General features: G+C 33.2%; 1 protein-coding gene across 1 annotated transcript; it reads right to left on the bottom strand.

The window, feature by feature from the left end:
- Positions 1-7,396: 7,396 nt before the first annotated feature.
- LOC106644978 (uncharacterized) lies at positions 7,397-13,680 on the bottom strand. Its single transcript, XM_014360704.2, has 5 exons — positions 13,560-13,680; positions 13,234-13,321; positions 12,989-13,080; positions 12,798-12,906; positions 7,397-7,626 (listed from the first exon to the last, which is right to left on the bottom strand). The coding sequence occupies exons 1-5, from the start codon at positions 13,611-13,613 to the stop codon at positions 7,520-7,522; spliced, it is 450 nt and encodes a 149-aa protein (XP_014216190.2). The 5' UTR covers positions 13,614-13,680; the 3' UTR covers positions 7,397-7,519.
- Positions 13,681-21,344: the final 7,664 nt, after the last annotated feature.

Genomic DNA, 21,344 nt, shown 5'->3' with positions numbered 1-21,344 from the left:
CCTTTGGCTCGGGCCGCAAACCTCTCGGTTCGCAAACAAAGACTTTTCAAACTCGTAGGAAAAATACTATTTTTCCGCCCTCGGGTGGTTTTGGGAGGCTTGTACTTTCTCGGGCCAAAAAGCAGTTTTCCGGAACTCGTTCGAAAAGTCTCCTGTACGAACCTAGTTACGTCCCTCGCCTTCGGCTCGGGCCGCAAACGTCTCGGTTCGCAAACAGAGACTTTTCAAACTCGTAGGAAAACTACCATTTCCTCCTTTCGGGCGGAAAGTACATTCCTGCCCTAGGGTGAAAAGTACATTTCAGCCTGCAAATAAGAAAAGTAAGTAAATTTTGTAATTGGTGCTGCACATTATAAATATTTAATATGCAACATCTTTCGAGTGTCTTTCTTTGTACATCTTTAAAACAAGACCTGATTATTGTATGAAATTATAATACATATTTTTCCTTGGGCTACTTCAACGGTTGGGTATGCCCTCGGTAGGAAAAATAGGGTTCGCACCTGGTGCGCATCCAACCAGGGCAAGCACAAGAAGTCCCTCGGGCCTTGTGCTTGCCCTGGTGTCATGCGCCACCAGGTACAAAAACTACTATTGTAAAAAATTTCTTACAAAAAAATCAAAGATTCTGATGAGGGAGTATCTAGGGCTTTAGATCAGGTGTCCAACTTTAAAGAGTGGTGACCAACTCTGAATTTCAAAAAATTGGTTGCCTCAGATTATTTTATCGAACTTTTATGTATAACTATATACACTTATTCATACATTTAAAAAGTAACTACAATTTTATATAGTTATATCTCATAGCTAGAAGAGGACAGAGTCTAGGACAATGATGCCCTCTGGTGGTCATTTTTTAATACTGATACCCTCATTCCATCAAATTTATATTTTTTTGTTCGAGAAATGGTTGTTTAAGGGGCATTATATCCATAACTCTTTTTTTAATGTAAATAGAAGAAGAACAAATTGGTTTCTGAAAACATGAAAGTAATTAGAAATATCGAAAAGGATGCACACTTGTTTTCCTCTTTAACTTTGCTTCACAATTTGCAAATATATTTTATATCTTGTTTCATGGACATAGTTTATAAACATAGTCAAGAAAATAAAGCACAAAATCAGGCCATACAAGCACGAATTGGTGCAGTAACATGGATCGCAATTAAATTTTTTGCGCTCGATTCGTAATGCCGTCCTGAAACTTTATGTAGATAGTTCATTAGTGAGCTTTGAACAAATTAATTATAGCAATAAAAATAGTGGTCTTAGAAATTCATCGCCAAGAAGCATTAAATAACAGTTTGTCGAATAGGTCAATTATAATAGAAATGGGTCTCATTAGGTTTTTGCATGAAAAATTCTATTTCGTCCATCTTGAATAATTTTGAAAAACAATCAACTCGTATTTTTTTTTTTTCTTAAAAATAAAAATTAAAAAAATATAGCACCTAAAAATTATGATATTTTGACAATTACAGAAAACACCATATATATGTGAAGTTGTAAAGTATACATAACACGTGAATGTTCCACGATTAAGAACGAAAAAAATTAACAAAAAAATTTTTAAAAAACGATTTTAAACTTCTAAAGATACAGCGTTTTAAAAAAAGTTGATTGAAAAAGTCCAATAGTTGTACTATCATATTTTGTATTTTGTAGCTGAACTAGCTACTACGCGCAGAAAAGAAACAGACACTGTTTTAAGAAAAGTAACTTTTATTTTTAACTGAAAAAAGGTTATGCTATGCTGTTGTTTACAGAAAATCTCTTTTAAGAATGATGTTTTCTTTCTCCTTCGTTTCGAATAGTAAATACAATCTATTGCTATGGTAACGAAAAATCAAAGAAAAATGAGAGTAAAATTGCTTGTATTCGAACGTCTCGTGATATCCGTTCGCAAAAGGGGAAAAAACTTCCCCTCCTCTTCCACCCCTTTTGCCCCATAAATACAACAGAATAACTCTGTAGTGATAAATCGGCCCTAAATAACACCACCTCTTCTGTCGTTAGGCATGCAATCATCGACACAATGATCGGATCAACGACCATCATAAAGAAGGAGAGGAAAAATGTACAATTAGATGGCTTATTAACAACTACCTTTGCCGCGAACATATTTATTTTAAAAACAAAACAACGTTTCAGCCGTTTGGACTGTTATGACCAGACTTATTCAGAGTAAGGTCTTAACTGTTTTATTTAAGTGTCATTTAATTTGTCGGAATCACTTTCGCTCCTTAGCGTAGTCCGATACTTTTGATGTTCTCGATACGCACTTGAGTTGCCTCAGCCAACACGTAATGCCTTACGTGTATAAGGTACTCACAAGTTGCGAGAGTCAAGAGTTGACTAAAACTTTAGAGTACAGGTGACAGACGTAAAGAGAGCACTTTTTCCCCTTGATGGTGCGTTTTTATAGAATCAGAGCGAGTAAAAGAGGCCTTTGGTTGAATTAGGTCAACCAATGAGCGATGTTCTTGCAGACTGCGTTGACAGTTATAATAATACTACAACAGTACCAATCGCATTTTCTGACGAGTGCGATTAATTTTTTGGGTCAGTGATGATGAAAGCTCGTATCAGCAATACAAGAACGCCAAATACAAGCTCAATTGTGACAGTAAGCTTAAAAATTTCGAAATTAATCCTTCTGAGGATTTTATAATCAATGAAGTAATGTGTGAGTTACAAAATTTTAATTAGTGTACATATCAAAATTAAACAATTAATGAGCAAGTAACTATTCATTCATACATATATGCATTCTTACAATGAGGCTGGCCGTATTCTATATCAGCATATTATAAAGCATTCACCTTAAAGCTAATACACACACGCGCACTCATAAACGACATACTAGCTCCTCTTGTCATATTCACAATACGTCTCATCTGAATTTTGATGGACGGATAGTTTTTAGTTGTAATATAATTCGTATCAACTCGGAATGTAACAGGACCACGTCCCGGCCCTCATCAGGATCAAAAATCTACGAGTAATAAAAATTCTTTGTAATTCGTTTTGAGCGTAATTCCTAAATCGTGCCCCCACTGGATACTTTGAGAACGATTGGTCATGATTAGAAAAGGACAGTACAATGAATTGATTTTTATATGCTTGTAGAGAAGCGACATAATAATTACCTTTTTTAATTACGAGCAAGTGCCCAGTGGGTAAGCGATTTTAGAATTGCGCTCAAAGCGAGTACGAATTTTAATAAATTACAATGAACGCAAATTTAGTTGAGTGTATAACATTCCTCTGACTCTTATAAAAGGGATGTAAAAAAAATTTTTGAAAAAAGTGTCGAACATACATACATTATAACCTTAAATAACGTATAAACAGTAACATTAAATTTGCTGAAAACTTAATACTGTATACATAATACCAAAACCAAGTATTGCTCAAAGTTTCAAGAAAAAATATTTATTTTTTCTCGAGTTATAGTAAAAAATCAAAATAACTATTTTTCACATGTATTATCGTGACTTCACATACACATGCATGTATGTGAAGTCATGATATTCCATGGCGTATATCTATAGCTATAAAATACAGAGAATCTCCAAGGGGATATATATTTTGAAGTTTTTAATTTAAAAAAAAACACATGCCTATTATTTTTCAAAATTGTACAAGATGGACTAAATGGAGTTTTTCATGCAAAATCCAAATTTTGTTGACAATTTTCGGGGTCACTAAGCACGATTACTATGCAGTCAGCGACAGCGTCTGATACATCTGGGGCTCAGGGTGGGCATCAAACATGTCGACTTCTGGGCTTTTGCATCTAATTCGTGGAACGATAAGCCAAAATATTAACTCGCTGGCTTTGAGAGTCGCAATTACAAATGTGTAATTCATATTCATAGGAAATAAGTAAGACACTAAGTTTAAAAGCGGACAAGACGCGAAGCTATGTACAGATGGACACCCTAAGCGGAAATGTTTTTATGAAATTTTTTTAGAGTTTTTGTATGGTTTTTGCTGTATTGAAATTGTATAAGAATTCTGTAAAAACTCCATGAAAGTTTTATAAAAAATTAACTTTTTGCATAAAAATATAAATATTTTTTTAATTTCTTTATAAAATTATTATAGAATTTTTATATAATTTTTGTAAACTTTCTATACAATTTTTTTATAGCCAAAACTATATAAAAACTTCATAAAAATTGTATAAAAATATTTTTGCCTGGAACCCTGAGCTCTAGGTGCCTCGGAAGTCATCGCCGACGGCATAATCGTGCTCAACGACCCCTAGCACCCCCGAGTAAGTATTTTGGCTTTGTATCTCATGAATTAGATGCAAAAGTCCAGAAAATGACGAGTTGGACGGTCATGCCGGGTCCTACGTGCATCAGACGTCGTCACTTGCTGCATAATTGTGCTCAGTGACCCCCTAAACCTCCGAGTTACGAAATTGGACTCATTTCTATTATGAATAACCGAACTGTCTAATTGTTACTTAATGCTTTTTAGAGATGAATTCATAAAACCACTATTTTTATTGCATGGTTCATTTATTCAAAGCTCACTAAGAAACTATCTTCACAAAGTTTCGGGATGGCATTGGGAATCGAATTTAAAAAATTCCATCGTGATTCATCTTTTTGCGCTAATTTAAGCTTTCTCAGTGTTTTATCTCTACGGCTAACAAACAAATTGACAGAAGCAGCAGTTAATACGATTTCAGTAAGATTGTGTGTCATATGTGATGGAAAATGGGGGGGGGGCAATGAAGGGCTATGAGAGGACAGTAGAGGGTCTGGACGAAAAGTTGGCTAAGCCAAGATAAGGGAGAAAAAGACGCAATTCTAGGGGGGTCGGTGTGACTAAATGAAGGTCTGTGGAGAGCTGTAGGGAAGTTGTGGGGGTTTGTGTAGAATGCCTCATATAATTATACTAGCAGCCCCCCGTCTCGGCTTCGCCCGAGACTTACTAAATAAAACACCGTAGTGTGTTGACACGTAATGTAAAACATTTTTAGTTAGAAAATTTTACACATATTCCCGATACATCTCAGAACAAAAATCTTCTTATTAAAAACATATTTTTTCGGAATCCATATAGTTTATTTGGTCAAATAATAAGATGTACAAATTGAAAAAAATAATTATGCTGAAAAGTACCATGCGTTCTTTATGCCATAAAATAATCGATGGCTATAAGAAGTTGTTGATTTGGTTTCTTCTGTGTAATTCACGAAAAGGGCTATTTTTTAAAGCTGTTAAGATTTAAAACCCCCAAAAAATTTACATTAAAAAAAAATTGTTTTTTCTCATATCTCACAATTTTATTACCAGAGCAACAAAGTCCTGGACCTTAAACCCAACATTTTTATTGCCACAAAAACACAAATACATTTTCTACTCATTAAAAAATCTGAAGTAGGATCTTTAAAGATTTCAGAGATTGCTGTGAGGGTACAATGAAAAGCTGATCTTTCACGTAATGGACTCTTAAGTTGACGATTTTGACGCTGCTGTTTCAATCTCGATAAATTTTCTGCGTCAGTTTCTTGACGCCTCAAATTGTATTCATTAGATACATTTGAGGTTTTCTTTCCAATATACCCTTTTGCGACTATTGGTATGCTTACGACTTTTATGACCCCTAAAGGCTATTTTCAGTCAACTTTGTTAATTTTAATACATTTGTTGGCAAGGTAGTTCGACGTCCGATGGCCCTAAAAAAGACCGGTGAGCTTTTTAAGTTAACTCTTTTTTGACTGCAGTTAACAGCAATTGTGACTGCCTGGATACCTCAGGGTGATCTTCTCTGGCTTACTGTTGAAGACCCAGACTGATTGGGAGAAAAATTACAAAGTCCGAAGCTTTGGGGCTAGTTGTAGTGCTCTTTCCCAACGTCTCCCGGTATAACGTCAAAGACGTTGGTGTCTAAAGCACCTTTTTTATTTTGCAGATTTAGTTGTTTTGGTGATCTTAGATGGGGAGATTGGTTAGTGATACTTGTCCAGTGGAGGCTGTCCCGTTGGCTCAAGTTTTTTTTCCTTTATAGCTGTTATAGGTTTGCCCAACGCAGACTTTGGAGAGGATCAGTGATTCCTGGTTGAATTCTTAGAGTCGAGAGGGTAATATAGGGTTGTCGGTCACCGGGTTTTCCAGCCTTGCGAAGAACAACTCCGCAGGTGACGTCTGCTAGTGAATGGCTGACTTAGTTTAATAGTGCCCGTCTTTAGTTAATATAGTCTTTTAGTTGACGAATCGCTTCCGGAAATAGTAATAAAAATGTATTTGTTGGCAAGGTAGTTTACACTAAGGTGGCCCCTAAAAAGAACCGATGAAATTGATGGTTAAGTAGGGAACGTAAATACTTATAATGGCCCTAAAAAGCGCCAGTGGTGAGACTTCCCGGCTATTCTTTATTATTATTTCTGATGATGAAGAGCTGGCTTCGGGTTGCTTGATTCTTACCCTGGGAGTCTCGATGTACGAAGACTGTGATGGAGGCAGGTACGCCGCTGACCAAAGAATATCTCGTCTCAGGTCGTTCCCCGGATAACCAACTGCTCAATTGCTCATCTTTAGACGGGAACATGTGGGTAAGCGCGTTGGGGACGCAACTACCAAGAAGGTAGCCGTTGTGGCTTCCCGTGCCTATCAGAGCTGTTTTTCCTTGCTTCCATTTGTAGCCACAAATTCTTTAACTACACCAGATGGGATGGTGGGACTGCCACACAACTCTGAAGAATTGGTGCAGATTGTGCTTTGGCTAGATGTGTCTCCTGGTATTCTGGCAGAGACGGCATCGGTTGGAATTAATTCAATTTTCTTTGATCGCACTCGTCGAGATTCAGGGTGAAGGGACACTTGGGTTCCTTCCCCCTTAGAGAGGAGTGTCGTCCGTAACCGGGATACCCAGCTGCAGGACTATCACCAGCTTTCTCTGAACAGCTTGATGAGCTGCCGAAGCACGACTATACAGCTAACGATACGCTCCGACCTATTATAACCACACTTATTTAATTATGTTGCAGGTAGCTTCGATTTTATGTCGACGCCACCTAGCGGATTTTACTGAACTAAAATGAAAAGCTGGCGTATTTTTGCAAAACTTTGAGCTCATTTATTGCTATTCTCATTAAATTTTTTAAGATAAAAACTATACTAAAACCATCTAGGAAGTATCATGAATCAGTGTGCAAAATTTTAGCAAAATCGGTTCAGTAGTTTTCGCGGTTAGCGATTACAACGGTTTTAGCGACTTTGCTTTATATATTAGTAAGTAAGATAATACAGAAAGATATATATATATATATATATACATATATATATACATATTAATTTATATATACGTATACATATACATATATAAACTTTTTAATTAACAAGTTTTTCACTTACTTAGTTATATTTTATTGATATTTATTTTACATTACATACAACACTTAATTTTTAACTTTTATATCAGTTGATTATAAATTTAGGTGATTAATAATTATTTTCACAGATTAGTTATGTAGGTGATATTTGAGTTTCTTTCGTAATTAAATTTCATCTCCATCAAAGTACCCAATTGAACCTGTAATAATGACGTTCCTTTCAGCAAAGCAATCGTGAATCTTTTTTCCAGTAGCACACAGACTGTTTGTACCTGAAAAAATTTAACATGAAAATTTGACGATTTAACTACTCAAGCAAATAGACGATTCCACTTTAACTCATCTACATAATACTCAGGGTCCATATATACTAATTATCGATGATGCTTATTGCAAAATAAAAAACAACACATTTTTTGCAATTTAGAATAATCAAACAATCTGTGATCCACTTAGTGGGCATTACATCCAGTATATAAAAGCACACTGAATCACAATTAAGACATTGTAAGCAGTAAAACTTGCAGCAAAACTATTGACAAAATTCTCAATAAGTAAACAAAATTAGAGAAATAATTAAATTTATAATGTTTTTTCATTGGCTTACGTATGATTAAATAAATTTAATTATTAAAGAGGCTCCCTCATGCAGAGATGCCAACCCACGTTGTAGGTCACAAATTTGCTTGCAAAATTGATGAGTGGTATAGCTGGCATCTCAGCACAAGAGAACATAGGTGAACCTGTGACAATAAAATGACTTGATCCATTTTCAAAGAAATATCTCAAAATTTTCGAGGGTAACTCTTTCTTTAATAGGCATCATTTGAAAGAAGAGGTTTTTTTCTACAAAACGTGTGCACTCTTACTACAAGAACCGCCGATTTATTCGAGTCATTCGGCTACTTACATCGCGTGTGCGAGCTTTGCCATAAGAATACGTTTTAGAAAGAGCTGTATAAAATACAATAATATCTTGAAATTTTGCAGAGTACGCGATATTAATAGTTACACCATTCGATTCAGCACACTTGTAACTATTTGATTAATCTGGTATTCGGGAACCATCACAAAGGAGCCTACGAGTAAAGTTCGATATTACAAGCTATCCTTAGTTTTTTAGCAATTTTAATCAAACATGGGTCATAGAAAAAAAATTAAACAATTTCGTTTTCTCATTTTTTATCCAAGCTAATTATTTCTTTCAAAATAAACTTATTTGTAACTTTTTGAGTGTTTTTGAGTCATTTACATTTCAGCCTTAATAGTATTTTGTGTCATAGGCTTCAATTGAAATAGAAAAAAAATACAACTTAGTATCAAGTGGCGCGGTAGCGCCACATGCAAGTTTGAGTAGCAGACGGTGCATGGCTACCGCGACACTATATACGCTCAAATTCGCATTTTGAATTTTCGAAATGGTAAAAAAATTATTTAACATCATCATATATATAGTAGTGTGATGTTATTCGGCTTTTCTGATGCTAAACTATGATTTGAAAAAAAAATTACGACCAGAAAAGCTTTTTTAATTGTTTTATCATCCATACGTTCTTAAAAAGTGCTGATTTTATTTCAAGAATTTTTACGTTCAGACCAAAAAGTTCCGACTCTTAAGTTAGCCGCGGACGAGCTTTAGTACTATATATCGAGCTAGTGTTTAGTTTGATGTGAAGTTAGTCACGCTAAGAGTATTTACTTCATTTATATCATTATATATATATATATATATATATATAAAAATGTGGGTGTGTATATTATGATAATAATAAATTCAAGGTACTGAAATAATCAATATATCAGATCTCATCTCATCTCATCTAAGAAAAATATACAATAATTTCAATGATAAGCATCACATCGATAAATTTTCTTGATTCCCTGGTCATTGTTAAACACACACAGTGGCGCTGTAGTAGCATTTCTTGATGCCCTAGTCACAGTAGGCTGTGGACGCGCAGTACGTTGCGAAGTTCATGTGGTCGTTACGAACGAGTCATATCGACGCCGGTGTTGGAATCAACACAATCATGTAATTCGTCGCCAAGACTGTGATAGGCGAAAAACTACGGAACAGCCTGATTATATTGTCAGGTTACAATTACTTAAATCAACAACAAAATCTTATACACTACAATAAATTATAGATGACAATATAGGAGATTGGATGACTTCTACAATTGATTGCGGTAATGGCTGTAAACGGAAAATAATAGAAAAGACTGATATAACTGTGAGCAATAGTGTAATTCTAGAACAATTAGAACTATTTTCTGTGAACGAATATGGTACCCATGAAGTCAATACTGTCAATGTTCAACCCAATAATGCTATTAATAAAATAGTTGGTCTTAAGATGAATGAAATACCACAATCAAAAATAAAAATAGGAAAAAGAATGTATAAGGCTATTACTGGTATATTTTATCATGGCACAACAACTTCTAGTGAGCATTATACTAATACGCTCCGTCAAGGAAATCAATGGATAAAAGTGGATAAGAAAAACGTTCAGAAAAGACCTTGGCCAAGATATGCTAAAGATCTTTACATTTTGATCTTAGAACAAATCCCTTAAGAAATCGTAAGGAAAGAATTTTATATCAGAAAAGTTATGAAATCTATAAAAAAAATACCTTTAAAAATAAGTATAAAGTTCTGCAAGTTTGAGGTTATTGTCTCTGAAGGTATACTTAATCAAATATATAATTTAATTTTTAGAAAAAATAATTAATTTTAATTGTTCAACGAATCCGTTAGGAAATTCTAAGAAATGAATTTTTTATCAGAAAAATTATGAAATCTATAAAAAAACTACCTTTGAAAAAAAAGTATAAAGTTATGCAAATTTGAGGTTATTGTCTCTGAAGGTAATCATATTCAATTATAATTAGTAATTTTTGGGAAAGAAGAATTTTGATCATACAACCTATCCCCTGAGAAATTCTAATAAATGAATTTTTATTAGAAAAGTTATGAAATCTATAAAAAAAACTACCTTTAAAAGAAAGTATAAAATTATGCAAGTTTAAGGTTATTGTCTCTGAAGGTATTTATAATCAATTATAAGAAATTAATTGCAAATATATGAAATAATTAATTATAATATTAATATAAAAAAATTATAACACCTATTAGGCAAGAACGAATTTTTTTTTTTCAATTTAAATGAAGAAATTATTAATATCATCTTAGGCATGAAAAAGCAGTGAAATCTAAAATTAATAGATAAATTTGAAGATAAATCATATGAAAATATTTCAGTATATAACAAAATCACTATTACATAATTGATTTTTTATTAAAAAAACTTCCTTCACGAAAAAAACTAAAAAGATTAAAGACAGCAACAAAAATTTTTTTAATAAATTGTATTTTTTGTTTTTAAACAAAATGATGCAATGCGAGAAATATTTTTTGCACATATATTTTATAACTTTCTAAGACCGAAAACCATATTATTTGTATACATTCTGTATACTAATAATACAGTTTTTGGTCTCAAGAAGTAATGAAATCAACAAAAAAGTTCAAGTTTTTCTTTTGTAATTAGTAGTAATTTAATTGAATATAATACAATCATAAAAAATTTATTCCCGAGATAAAAGATAATTGATTATCATATATATTTAAAAAATTATAAATCCCATAAATCAAGAATGAATTCAGTTTTTTCGATTGCAATACAGATATTTTTAATAGCATCTTTGGCATTAGAAAGCAGTGAAATCCAAAATTAATAGACAAATTTGAAGATAAATCAAATTCGAATATTTCAGAATATAACAAAAATATATATTTTGTAACAAAAAAAACTTCTTCACGATTACATCTAACAATACTCGTGAAGGATATTATATTGAATAATATAGTACGTATTACATAACTTGCTGGGACTGATTTTTGAGTTTTTTGATAAACAATCAATACTAAGTTTTTACGGATAACAGAATGTAAAAAACAATTTTTCCGTATATTTCTAATTAGTTGATTATAAAGTCAATAGTTAATCACCAACCAAGAAAAAAATAGTTTATTTAAATGTTATAATAAGTTATTTCAATTTGCTCCTCAAGCTTGCATTTCGATTGCCTTTAAGCTTCATAAATTACTACTAGTTACAAAAGAAAAACTTGAATTTTTTTGTTGATTTCATTACTTCCCAAGACCATAAACTGTATTATTAGTATACGGAATGTATGTATGTAAAAAAAATTTTTCGCATTTCATCATTTGATTTAAAAACGGAAATACAATGTACGTAAAAAATGTTTTGCTTTCTTTAATTTGTTCAGTTATTCGTGAAGAAGTTTTTTTCGTTAAAAAATATATTATTTCGTTATATTCTGAAATATTTGAATTTGATTTATCTTCAAATTTGTCTATTAATTTTGGATTTCACTACTTTCTAATGCCAAAGATGCTATTAAAAATATCTGTATTGCAATTGAAAAAACTGAATTCATTCTCGATTTATGAGATTTATAATTTTTTAAATATATATTATAATCAATTATTTTTTATCTCGGGAATAAATTTTTTATTATTGTATTATATTCAATTAAATTACTACTAATTACAAAAGGAAAACTTGAATTTTTGTGTTGATTTCATTACTTCCTAAGACCAAAAACTGTATTATTAGTATACAGAATGTATACAAATAATATGGTTTTCGGTCTTAGAAAGTTATAAAATATATGTGCAAAAAGTATTTCTCGCATTTTATCATTTTGTTTAAAAACGAAAAATACAATTTACTTAAAAAATTTTTTTTGCTGTCTTTAATCTTTTTAGTTTTTTTCGTGAAGAAAGTTTTTTTAATAAAAAATCAATCATGTAATAGATATTTTGTTATATACTGAAATATTTTCATATGATTTATCTTCAAATTTATCTATTAATTTTAGATTTTACTGCTTTCTCATGCCTAAGATGATATTAATAATTTCTTTATTTAAATTGAAAAAAAAAAATTCGTTCTTGCCTTATAGGTGTTATAATTTTTTTATATTAATATTATAATTAATTATGTTTTATATTTGCAATTAATTTTTTATAATTGATTATAAATACCTTCACAGACAATAACCTCAAACTTGCATAATTTCATACTTTTTTTTAAAGGTAGTATTATATTAATTGTGTTTTCTGTCAGAATCATGAATAATTAGAGCTCCACAGGTTTTAAGCGTATGAACTAACATTTTTTTTCATCTCTAGAATCCTGACTGAAAAAGCTGTGTATCTTTTTGCGTTAATAGATAATTTAAATTATTTTGAAATTTTTAATATATGTGTTAATTTGAGTGAAAACATGCTTAAAAGACTTGTTCCCACAATTTTTGGAAGTTGACTTTTGAAAACCAAATTGAACAACTTATCGCAGAATTCATCATTAATCTATAAAGATAGTTAAAGATATAAACAGTTTTTTTCTTACTTATATTTGTGCACTGATTGATGACATGGTATGCTACTGGAACAGAGAGAAATCGAGTAACAGAAGCTGCAACCGCTTCATAGTTTAAGGTTCTCTTAGTAAGCCATAGCTGCAATAAAAGTGTAAAATTATTAATGATAATTATTTTGTTACATTATTGTCATTCAATTTTGTATCATTATTATACATACATCTTTGACGTGTGTACAATAGCAGCCCACGTAGCAAAAGTAATTTATGTCTGATGAGTATGTGCGTGCATCTCGTATCAATTCATGCTTCTCTGAAACAAATCAGTCTGAATTTGATATAATATTAAAAATTTTAAAAGGATTCTCGACCAAGATCAGTCTAATAAGACAATACGCTTTTTTTACATGTAGTTGATTTATCAAGTCTAGAAACTGAAATATTTTAAATCTAAAAAAATTACTACCTCTCGTAAATCCAGTTTCATTATAGCAATAGTTTTGCAGTCTTGATATTAAACGTATGTGTTCCAGTGCTTCCTTAACACTTTTTCCCTAATAAAAAAAAAATAGCAAAACAAGTTTTAAAAGTTTTATTTGTTTCATTTTAATTTGACCACCAACGTATTGTAGTAGCAAAAAATCTATACTAATAAACCTGATACTCCCTCGAGTCTTGGTAAAAGTATGAACTTAAATTAGAAATTGACAATCTTAAAATAGTTTGCCACTGTAAGACTTGAACATTACTTTATATTTTATTATTTAAGACGAAAAAGTATCTTTTACGTACCGATAGAACAAAGTTGATGGACAAAGCAAAGGTTAGCATGAGCAACTTATTCATCGTGTAATATTAAAAGACGGAAAATTTCTAGCGAGCATAGACAAAAGCACAAGTTTTTATTTGATATGAGCTTATTTAACCAACAGCTCGGAGCTTATATGTACTATGTATATCTTCAAATTAACTAAAATAGGATGGAAATAAATCAACTTTCATTTATTCTTATTGATTATTGATTTAAATGAGCCAGCTCCATTAATATAAAATTGATAAAAAAATTTTCAATCGTAATCAACTACAACATTATTGATATTATGTATCAAATTTTACCTGGTGCAAGCCACAAAACGTTTTTAAAAAGTATTAGACTTTTATTTACAAATTTTTTTTGGCCATAGTGTAAATCTTTACATGCATAGTTCAAGGACATGTATTAGTCATAAGGTTGTTTCAAGGATTGTTTTAACGTTGACAGCATGGTTGAAATGTTGTTGGCTGTAGAGTATCACAATTGAAATTTAAAAATTTTTTACAAAGTCGTGTAAAGGACATTTATAGCAAAAAAAATTTGATGTAACTCAATTGTTTATGGAGACATCATAAAGACTTTTGTTTTAAGTAAGACTAGCGTTGCGAATTTCAAGAACCGTGTTTTTGTGTAGGAATGTGATTAAATGAATGGTCTGCTATAGTTCGAAAGAGCTTCACTGATTATTTATTTTATAAAACCGCCAAAAACAGAGTCATGCTTACAATTCTACTTACAAAGTTAAAAGTAGTACCTAATTCAAGGTTTAATTTTCTAAGATGTATAAAATTAATGCTCTTGTTTAAATTTTCTTAATTGATTTCATTACAAAACTTATCTCGTAAATACCTTACAACTATAGATTTCTTGACCATTTATCGTTAAAAATGAGAAGTTTAGATGTCGTTGTTCTCTGTTATTTTAGTGATGCGAGTCAATTTGAAACATAAGATTATGTTAATCATTTTGAAAGATACTGGTTATTACTGGAAATGCCCATTCTATCATTTTACGTTTAAGTATTTGTGTGACCTAGCTCTGCTAATGTGACATAAATAAGATATTTTTCATTGTAGCCACTTAGCCGAGAGCCGTCATTTTCAAAGAAACCTTTTAGGCCAACACGATAAAAATATAGTGAGGTCAAACCTTACTATCATATCTTACTAGTCTTATTAGTATACATAAAACAAAGTCGCAAAAACTGTTGTAATCGCTCACCTCGAAAACTACTCAATCGATCTTGCTGAAAGTTCGCATACTGATTTTTGATACTCGTTAAGTTTTTACCTTAAAAAAATTAATAACATTGGCAATTAATATGCTAAAAGTTTTTCAAAAATATTCTAGATTTTACTTTAGTTCAGCAGGATCCGCTAGGAGGCATCGATGTAAAATCGAAGTTACATGCAATCAAAGTGAGTGGGTCCGGTTATAATATCCTTGAGCATTATGACGATTGCTGTAATCGTTCACTGGCAGTACATTAAGAACAGATATAATTATGTGAGCTTCTGGATATTCTGTCTACCAACAACACTTCCAATAGATAAGCAACTTACTTCTAATAAAACCGTAAAAAGCCAATATTACCAAATAACATGAACAAATAGGCCTTTCGAAAGCTAATTTCTCCAGCGTAATACTTATTGAAGACGTCCAGCCAGAGCACAATCTGATCTAACACTTGAGAATTTTGTGCCCGTTCTTCCAATCAATCTGGTACTGTCAGAGCACATATTGCTACAATAGCAAGATAGGGAAAACAACCCTGAGGAGTTCGGGCAGACACATTGGCTAAAAATTTCTGCAGTCTTCTCCTCGGTAGTTCTCTTCCAGATGTAATTTCTTATTTAAATGATAACGTATAATCATACGCTAAAAGCATATTGTTCTTTCAGTATAAGACAAGTGGTTTGGAAAGAAAATTCTCGTAATGACAGTAACTTAATAAGAATAAAGAGATGATTATAAAAAGATTTTAAAATATGAAGCCAGTTTTTGAGCTATTAACTTTTTTGTGTCTATTTTCCCCTAAAAAAGTAAAAATCAACTGTTAGCCTTTGCCACGCTATAACCAAAATATACTCCAACTAGCGGCCCCTCCGTCTCGGCTTCGCTCGAGTTTCACTAAATGGAACACCGCAGTTCGTTGACATGTAATGTGAAACGTTTTCAGTTAAAAATTTAACATCTATTTGTGACAATTCTCAAAACAAAAATCTTTTTATTAAAAACGTATTTATTCGGAATTTATTCAGCTTATTCGATCAAGTAAAAAGCTGTAAATAGTGAAAAAAATATAATTATGCTGAAAAGTACCGTGAATTCCTTATGCCATGCAATAATTGTTGTCCATAAAAGGCTATTAATTTGCAGCTTCTCCCGTATAATCTATGAACAGGGCTATTTTTTTAAGCTGTAAAGACTTAAAACTAACAGGAAATGTATTATTAAAAAAAACTTTTTTCTCGTACCTCACAACTTTATTACCACAGCAACGAAGTCCTAGAGCTTTATCTCTACATTCTTTATCACCACAAACATACAATTACATATTCTACCTATTTAAGAATCTGGAAGATTCAAGAGATTACTATGGGGGTTATAGTGAAAAGCTGATTTCTCACTTAATAAATTCTTTATTTATTGATTGTGATGCTTTAATCTTGATAAATGTTGAGCGTCATTTTCTTGACGCCTAAAATTGTATTCATTAGATGTATTTGAAGTTTTCCTTCCAGTTCAACTTCTTGCGACTTTTAGCATAGTTAACATTATTGTAAGCCCTAGAGAAGATTTTTCAACTTTATTAGGTTGTAATATATTTTTTGGCAAGGTATTTCGACGTCCAATAACCCTGAAAAGGACAGGTGAGCTTTTTAAGTAATTTCTTTTGTGACTGAAGCTTCCTGGAAACGTGACTACCTTCATACCTCAGTGTGATCTTCTCTGGCTTGTTATTGTAGCACTTCACTGATCGGGAGGAGAAATACAACTTTTGAAGCTTTGGGGCTAGTTGTAGAGCTCTTTCCCAACGTCTCCTGGTATAACATCGTAGATGTTGGTGTCTGAAGCACCTTCTTTTTTTGCAGACTCAGTTGTGTTGGTGATCTAAGGTGGAGAGATTAGTTCGTAATGCTAAAAAAATAATTGATAGTACTTAAACTGGCAGAAAATTTATAACTTTTCTTGACAGGCAATTCAAAGAAAAAATGATACCACTTTTAAAAAGCCGAGAATATTTAAAAGTTCCTAAAAAGATGTTTATTTTTTCCCTTTCTTACTTTGCTTCACTGCTTTCAAATATATTTCATAAGTATGTTATATATTTTACAGTCATGGCTTATGAACCAACAAATTTACGGAAGCGCATTTAACGATATCACATATTATCATTGCGCAACTTTAGGCTCTTCTGCAATACTCCATCTAGTCCGGGAGCCAGGGGGGTTCCCGTAGCCGTTGGGTGTCGGCGAACCAACCCAAGTTTTTTTTATGTATTTTGACCCCCTGAATCCTAATAGCAAGGGTGGGAAGCCGAAAAAATGGCAGGTTAATTGTTATTAACAATTTTTGTTAACAAACAAAAAAATTGAGTTTTTTTATGAAATAAAAATTTTTTTGTATTTTTTAGATTATTTTAAACAAAAAAGGTGTCTTGCTAATTTTTGCTCAAACGCTTAGATTTTCCGTAAAAAATTCCGAAAGTTTTGAAAATTTGAAGTAAAAAAAAAAAAAAAATGTTGATTCATTCGTTAAAATTATTAATAAGGAAGATTTGCCTCCAACAAGTGCTTCAATTAGATTACACATTTTACGGTCACTTTTCATATCCCATCTCCAAGTAACATGTTTAGAAAAAAGCTCTAAATCATTAGATCCTTTGATGTTCGGATTTAAGGTTGAAGGTGATTTACTTTATCCACAAAAAGTTGAAATTTTCTTGCCTCCTATTCATGAGTTAATCCCTAATTGCACGTGCAAAGTGTGTAAAATAAAAAACTGCTTACGTGTTTCATCAGAAATTCCGTGCTGTTCATTTTGCAGTTGTCAAAAAGATGATACATGCAGGAACAAATATGCCGAAAAGTAGTTTTTCATCTTCAATAAAAAAAAAAGTAAATGAAAAATAGATAAAAAAATGAGAGTAATACCATAATGAATTAAAATACATTGCATTGACGATTCTTATTTAAGTATGAATGATTAAAGAAATTTTATTCATAGAATTATTTCTTATTTATATTCGAATAATATTCAAAGATGTACAATTTTTTGTTGCAATGAAAAAACGATTACATTCAAATAAACAAACAAAAATAAGCAGTATTTCCAACAAACCTGTAAGTTCAACAGTAATATAGCGTGGAGTCTTTTTTGTATAAAAAGACTTTAAAAATGTATTGATTATTTTTTTTTTTAATAAAAACGAGAAAAAATTTTTTTTCCCGCTTATCAATAATTTTAACGAATGAATCAAAATTTTTTTTTTTTTTTTACTTCACTAACACGATTCTACTTTAAAATAAAAATGGAAAAAGTTGCAAAAAACAAAGTGAAATGGTCAAATCTCAGAATTGAATCAGCCACGGATCTGCCCATAGCGCCCAGATTACAGTGCATTGCACTAAAAAATACCTGGAATTGGTGAGTCACTGATTCAAAACTACGTAATATAATCAAATAAATTTTATTGCACTTCCAAAAAGCAATGTTTAACGAAGATTTGGAGACCTGTAGAGTTTAAAAATATTAATTAAAAATGGAGATATATGCGTTTGAAAATCGTAAAAAACGCAATTTTTAAAACTTTCGGAATTTTTTACGGAAAATCTAAGCGTTTTAGCAAAAATTAGCAAGACACCTTTTTTGTTTAAAATGATCTAAAAAATACAAAAAAAAATTTTTTTTCATCAAAAAACTCAATTTTTTTGTTTGTTAACAAAAATTGTTAATAACAATTAACCTGCCATTTTTTCGGCTTCCCACCCTTGCTATTCAGATTCAGGGGGTCAAAATACATACAAAAAACTTGGGTTGGTTCGCCGACACCCAACGGCTACGGGAACCCCCGTGGCTCCCCTACTTTATCAAGCCATCTCTAAAATTTAAAGACGTTGTACAGTATGTGCACTACGAAGTTCTTGTGTTTTTAATAAGTCACATGAATTAGACTACTTATTATATAACTTTGACGGACAACTGATGCTTTAATCCCCTTCTCTAAACTTCTACAAATTGTATTTGAATGACTGTAGGTAAAAAAGCTATTGCAGTATTATTTAGTAAGCTGTTAAGTATAAAAAAAGCAACGGTTGCTACGCAACTCTATCATCAAGAAAAAAACAAAGGCTAGATAGTATACGCTAATAAAAAGGATACCAAAATAAGGGACTTAAGATTGCTAAAAATACAGAAATAAAGGCAATTGTACAATGACAAAAATGTAGAGACATAGACTATTTGATATACGGTAAAATCTTCATAGAAGTATCAGAGGTGCAAAGATAAAAATGCAATGACAAAAATATAAAGGATGGTAACTAATAAAAATACTAAAAAAAAAAGACATCAATGTTTATAGAAAGTAATGTTTGATTTTCAGAAACAATAGTAAAAATATTGTTGAAAAACTGTCAGTAAGTCTTACACGCATTTCTTGTGCCCTAAAAAAGAGCAATATGTATACAATTGTAAGCAGATTAAGACTGGTCATGGAAGTGATCAGCACCAACAATGTGTTTTTATGTGCGTAAAAAAATTGACAAAAAACTGAATTTTCGCAAAAAGGATCCGATCACGCGTGCAAAACCATATAGCAGTAAGTCAAAGGACGCGCGCGCCAGGAGCCACCTCACCACTGCCTACCCGAGAAATGCCTCCTTCTCTTCTCGTGAGCTATCATTTATCCACACACATATATGAAACTGCGTATATAGTAGGAGAGAAAGTCAAAGCGAGAGAAAAAGAGAGACAGGCAGGCAGAGTCAAAGGCACCATACACCATCACCACCGCCTCTCGCGGAACCCGAGTTTGTACAGAGTCCTCAGTCTCGGCCGAGGTGGCGAGCCGCATGGACGTCTCCTGTCTTGCTCTGTTTTTCTATCCCTTCGATTCACCCATCCATCCCCTGTTTTTTATTTTTATTTTTTTCACCAGTCTCTTTAAAGTGGTCGTGCACACTGGGATAGCTCGTGTGGTGGTGCTTGCCACAAGTTTTTGATATCTATTTAACGCGTGTCTCGGTACACTTTGTTGTAAACAAAAAAGAAAACAAAAAGATTCTTCCTCCGTACTCTCAGTGAAGGTGGTGTTTGTTATCAATTTCGTGAATACAGTGCCCATAGAGTTCAGTGCCTTTTTTTCCTATAGTAATAAAAAAAGGGAAAACCACAGTGGGGTGTACAAGGTGCGTGCAGACAGGTGACAAAAAAAGGGGCGGGGGGGACAGAGGAGCCACAACGGCTCGATATTATATGGGACCGATAACACCCCATGGATAGCAACATGTCGACCGCGGCCTACACGCACCGGTGAGTCCTTTTTTTCCATTTTTTTTTTTTTTTCTTCCTTCCGTCTCGCAGTTTGGTCGATAACACTCGTGTACCTTTTCCCCTTGCGTTCAATCATCGCGCCTTTGTTGCATATGATACTCTGGACTTCTCCCCTTTTTCCTGTCATCCACCGAGTAGGTATGTTCATGTATACAGGCGCGCAAAGCCATGCAGGCCCGGAAGGGCGGGTTGTCTCACCCCCTTTCGATTCCTCCACCAGCCATTTTTTCGTTTCGTCTCGTTTGATAGGGAAACCAAAAGTCAGTTTGTGTGTGGGTTTGTATACCCTGCAACTAAAGGTATATACATGGATTGCCGTCGGGAAGATACACGGGCAGAAAGATTTCCCGGGAGAGACTTTACGGCTGATGCAGAGGCGTGCGCGAGTTTAATACAAACGCCGGGCTCGTTATACTGTATACAGTTGATAGCGGAGTGAACGGTCTTTACTGCGTATTTCGGAGCTTGTATTGCACGGGGAGGGTGATATATTTATGAGGTTTCTGTTACTTTCCAAACGGGGTGTGTTTTTCCAAAATAAGTGCCTTTTAACATTCGCCGGGTAGATGTGTACACATACCAAAAAAAACAGAAACTCCCTAGATATGTGCTCCCCCGATACTCTCAAGCAATTTGCACGACTACAATCATAGTACACACACGCGTGCGTGGACTCCCCATCACGCGATGAAACAAGTTACGAGGGCCATCGACGCCCCATTCCCTTCCGCGAAGCAAAAGAGAACACAATAGGAATATGTCTTTCCACTCGAGCTACACCTTCGAGAGAGAGAGAGAGAGGGAAGAAAAAAACCAAGCGATGGCAATAATAAAGCAACCCTTGAAACCTCCCGCTCTTGTCACACTTCTTTCCACACGCGTGTACGCACACACGGGGGCGCGCGTACAAAGTAAAAAAGGGCGTTGCTCTATATCGACCGACTCGACTTTTTTTTTTGCGGCAAAGCGGAAAGAAAGAAAGAATGAAGATACGGGCGCGTGACTAATTCATCAGAGGTACAAAAGTGCTGACACTGGTGTTACGTGTGTTTGTGTGTGAGTATGCATGTGTATAGGTGAGGTAGCAAGCGGTGCAGGGTCAGTGTGACTTGGCGCGGGGGGAGAGAGAGAGAGAGAGATCAGGGCCGACTCCCTCGCGGGTTGCTGGCCGGTGGGTGGGTTGTGTGTGTGTGTGTGTGTATGCG

The sequence above is a fragment of the Copidosoma floridanum genome, unplaced genomic scaffold (genome assembly GCF_036245765.1).
Source record: "Copidosoma floridanum isolate Cflo_tuat_1 unplaced genomic scaffold, Cflo_Japanese_pri ptg000004l, whole genome shotgun sequence".
Lineage (NCBI taxonomy): Eukaryota > Metazoa > Arthropoda > Insecta > Hymenoptera > Encyrtidae > Copidosoma > Copidosoma floridanum.
The sequence above is the reverse complement of the archived record's forward strand: the minus strand, read 5'-3'. Positions and strand labels throughout refer to the sequence as shown.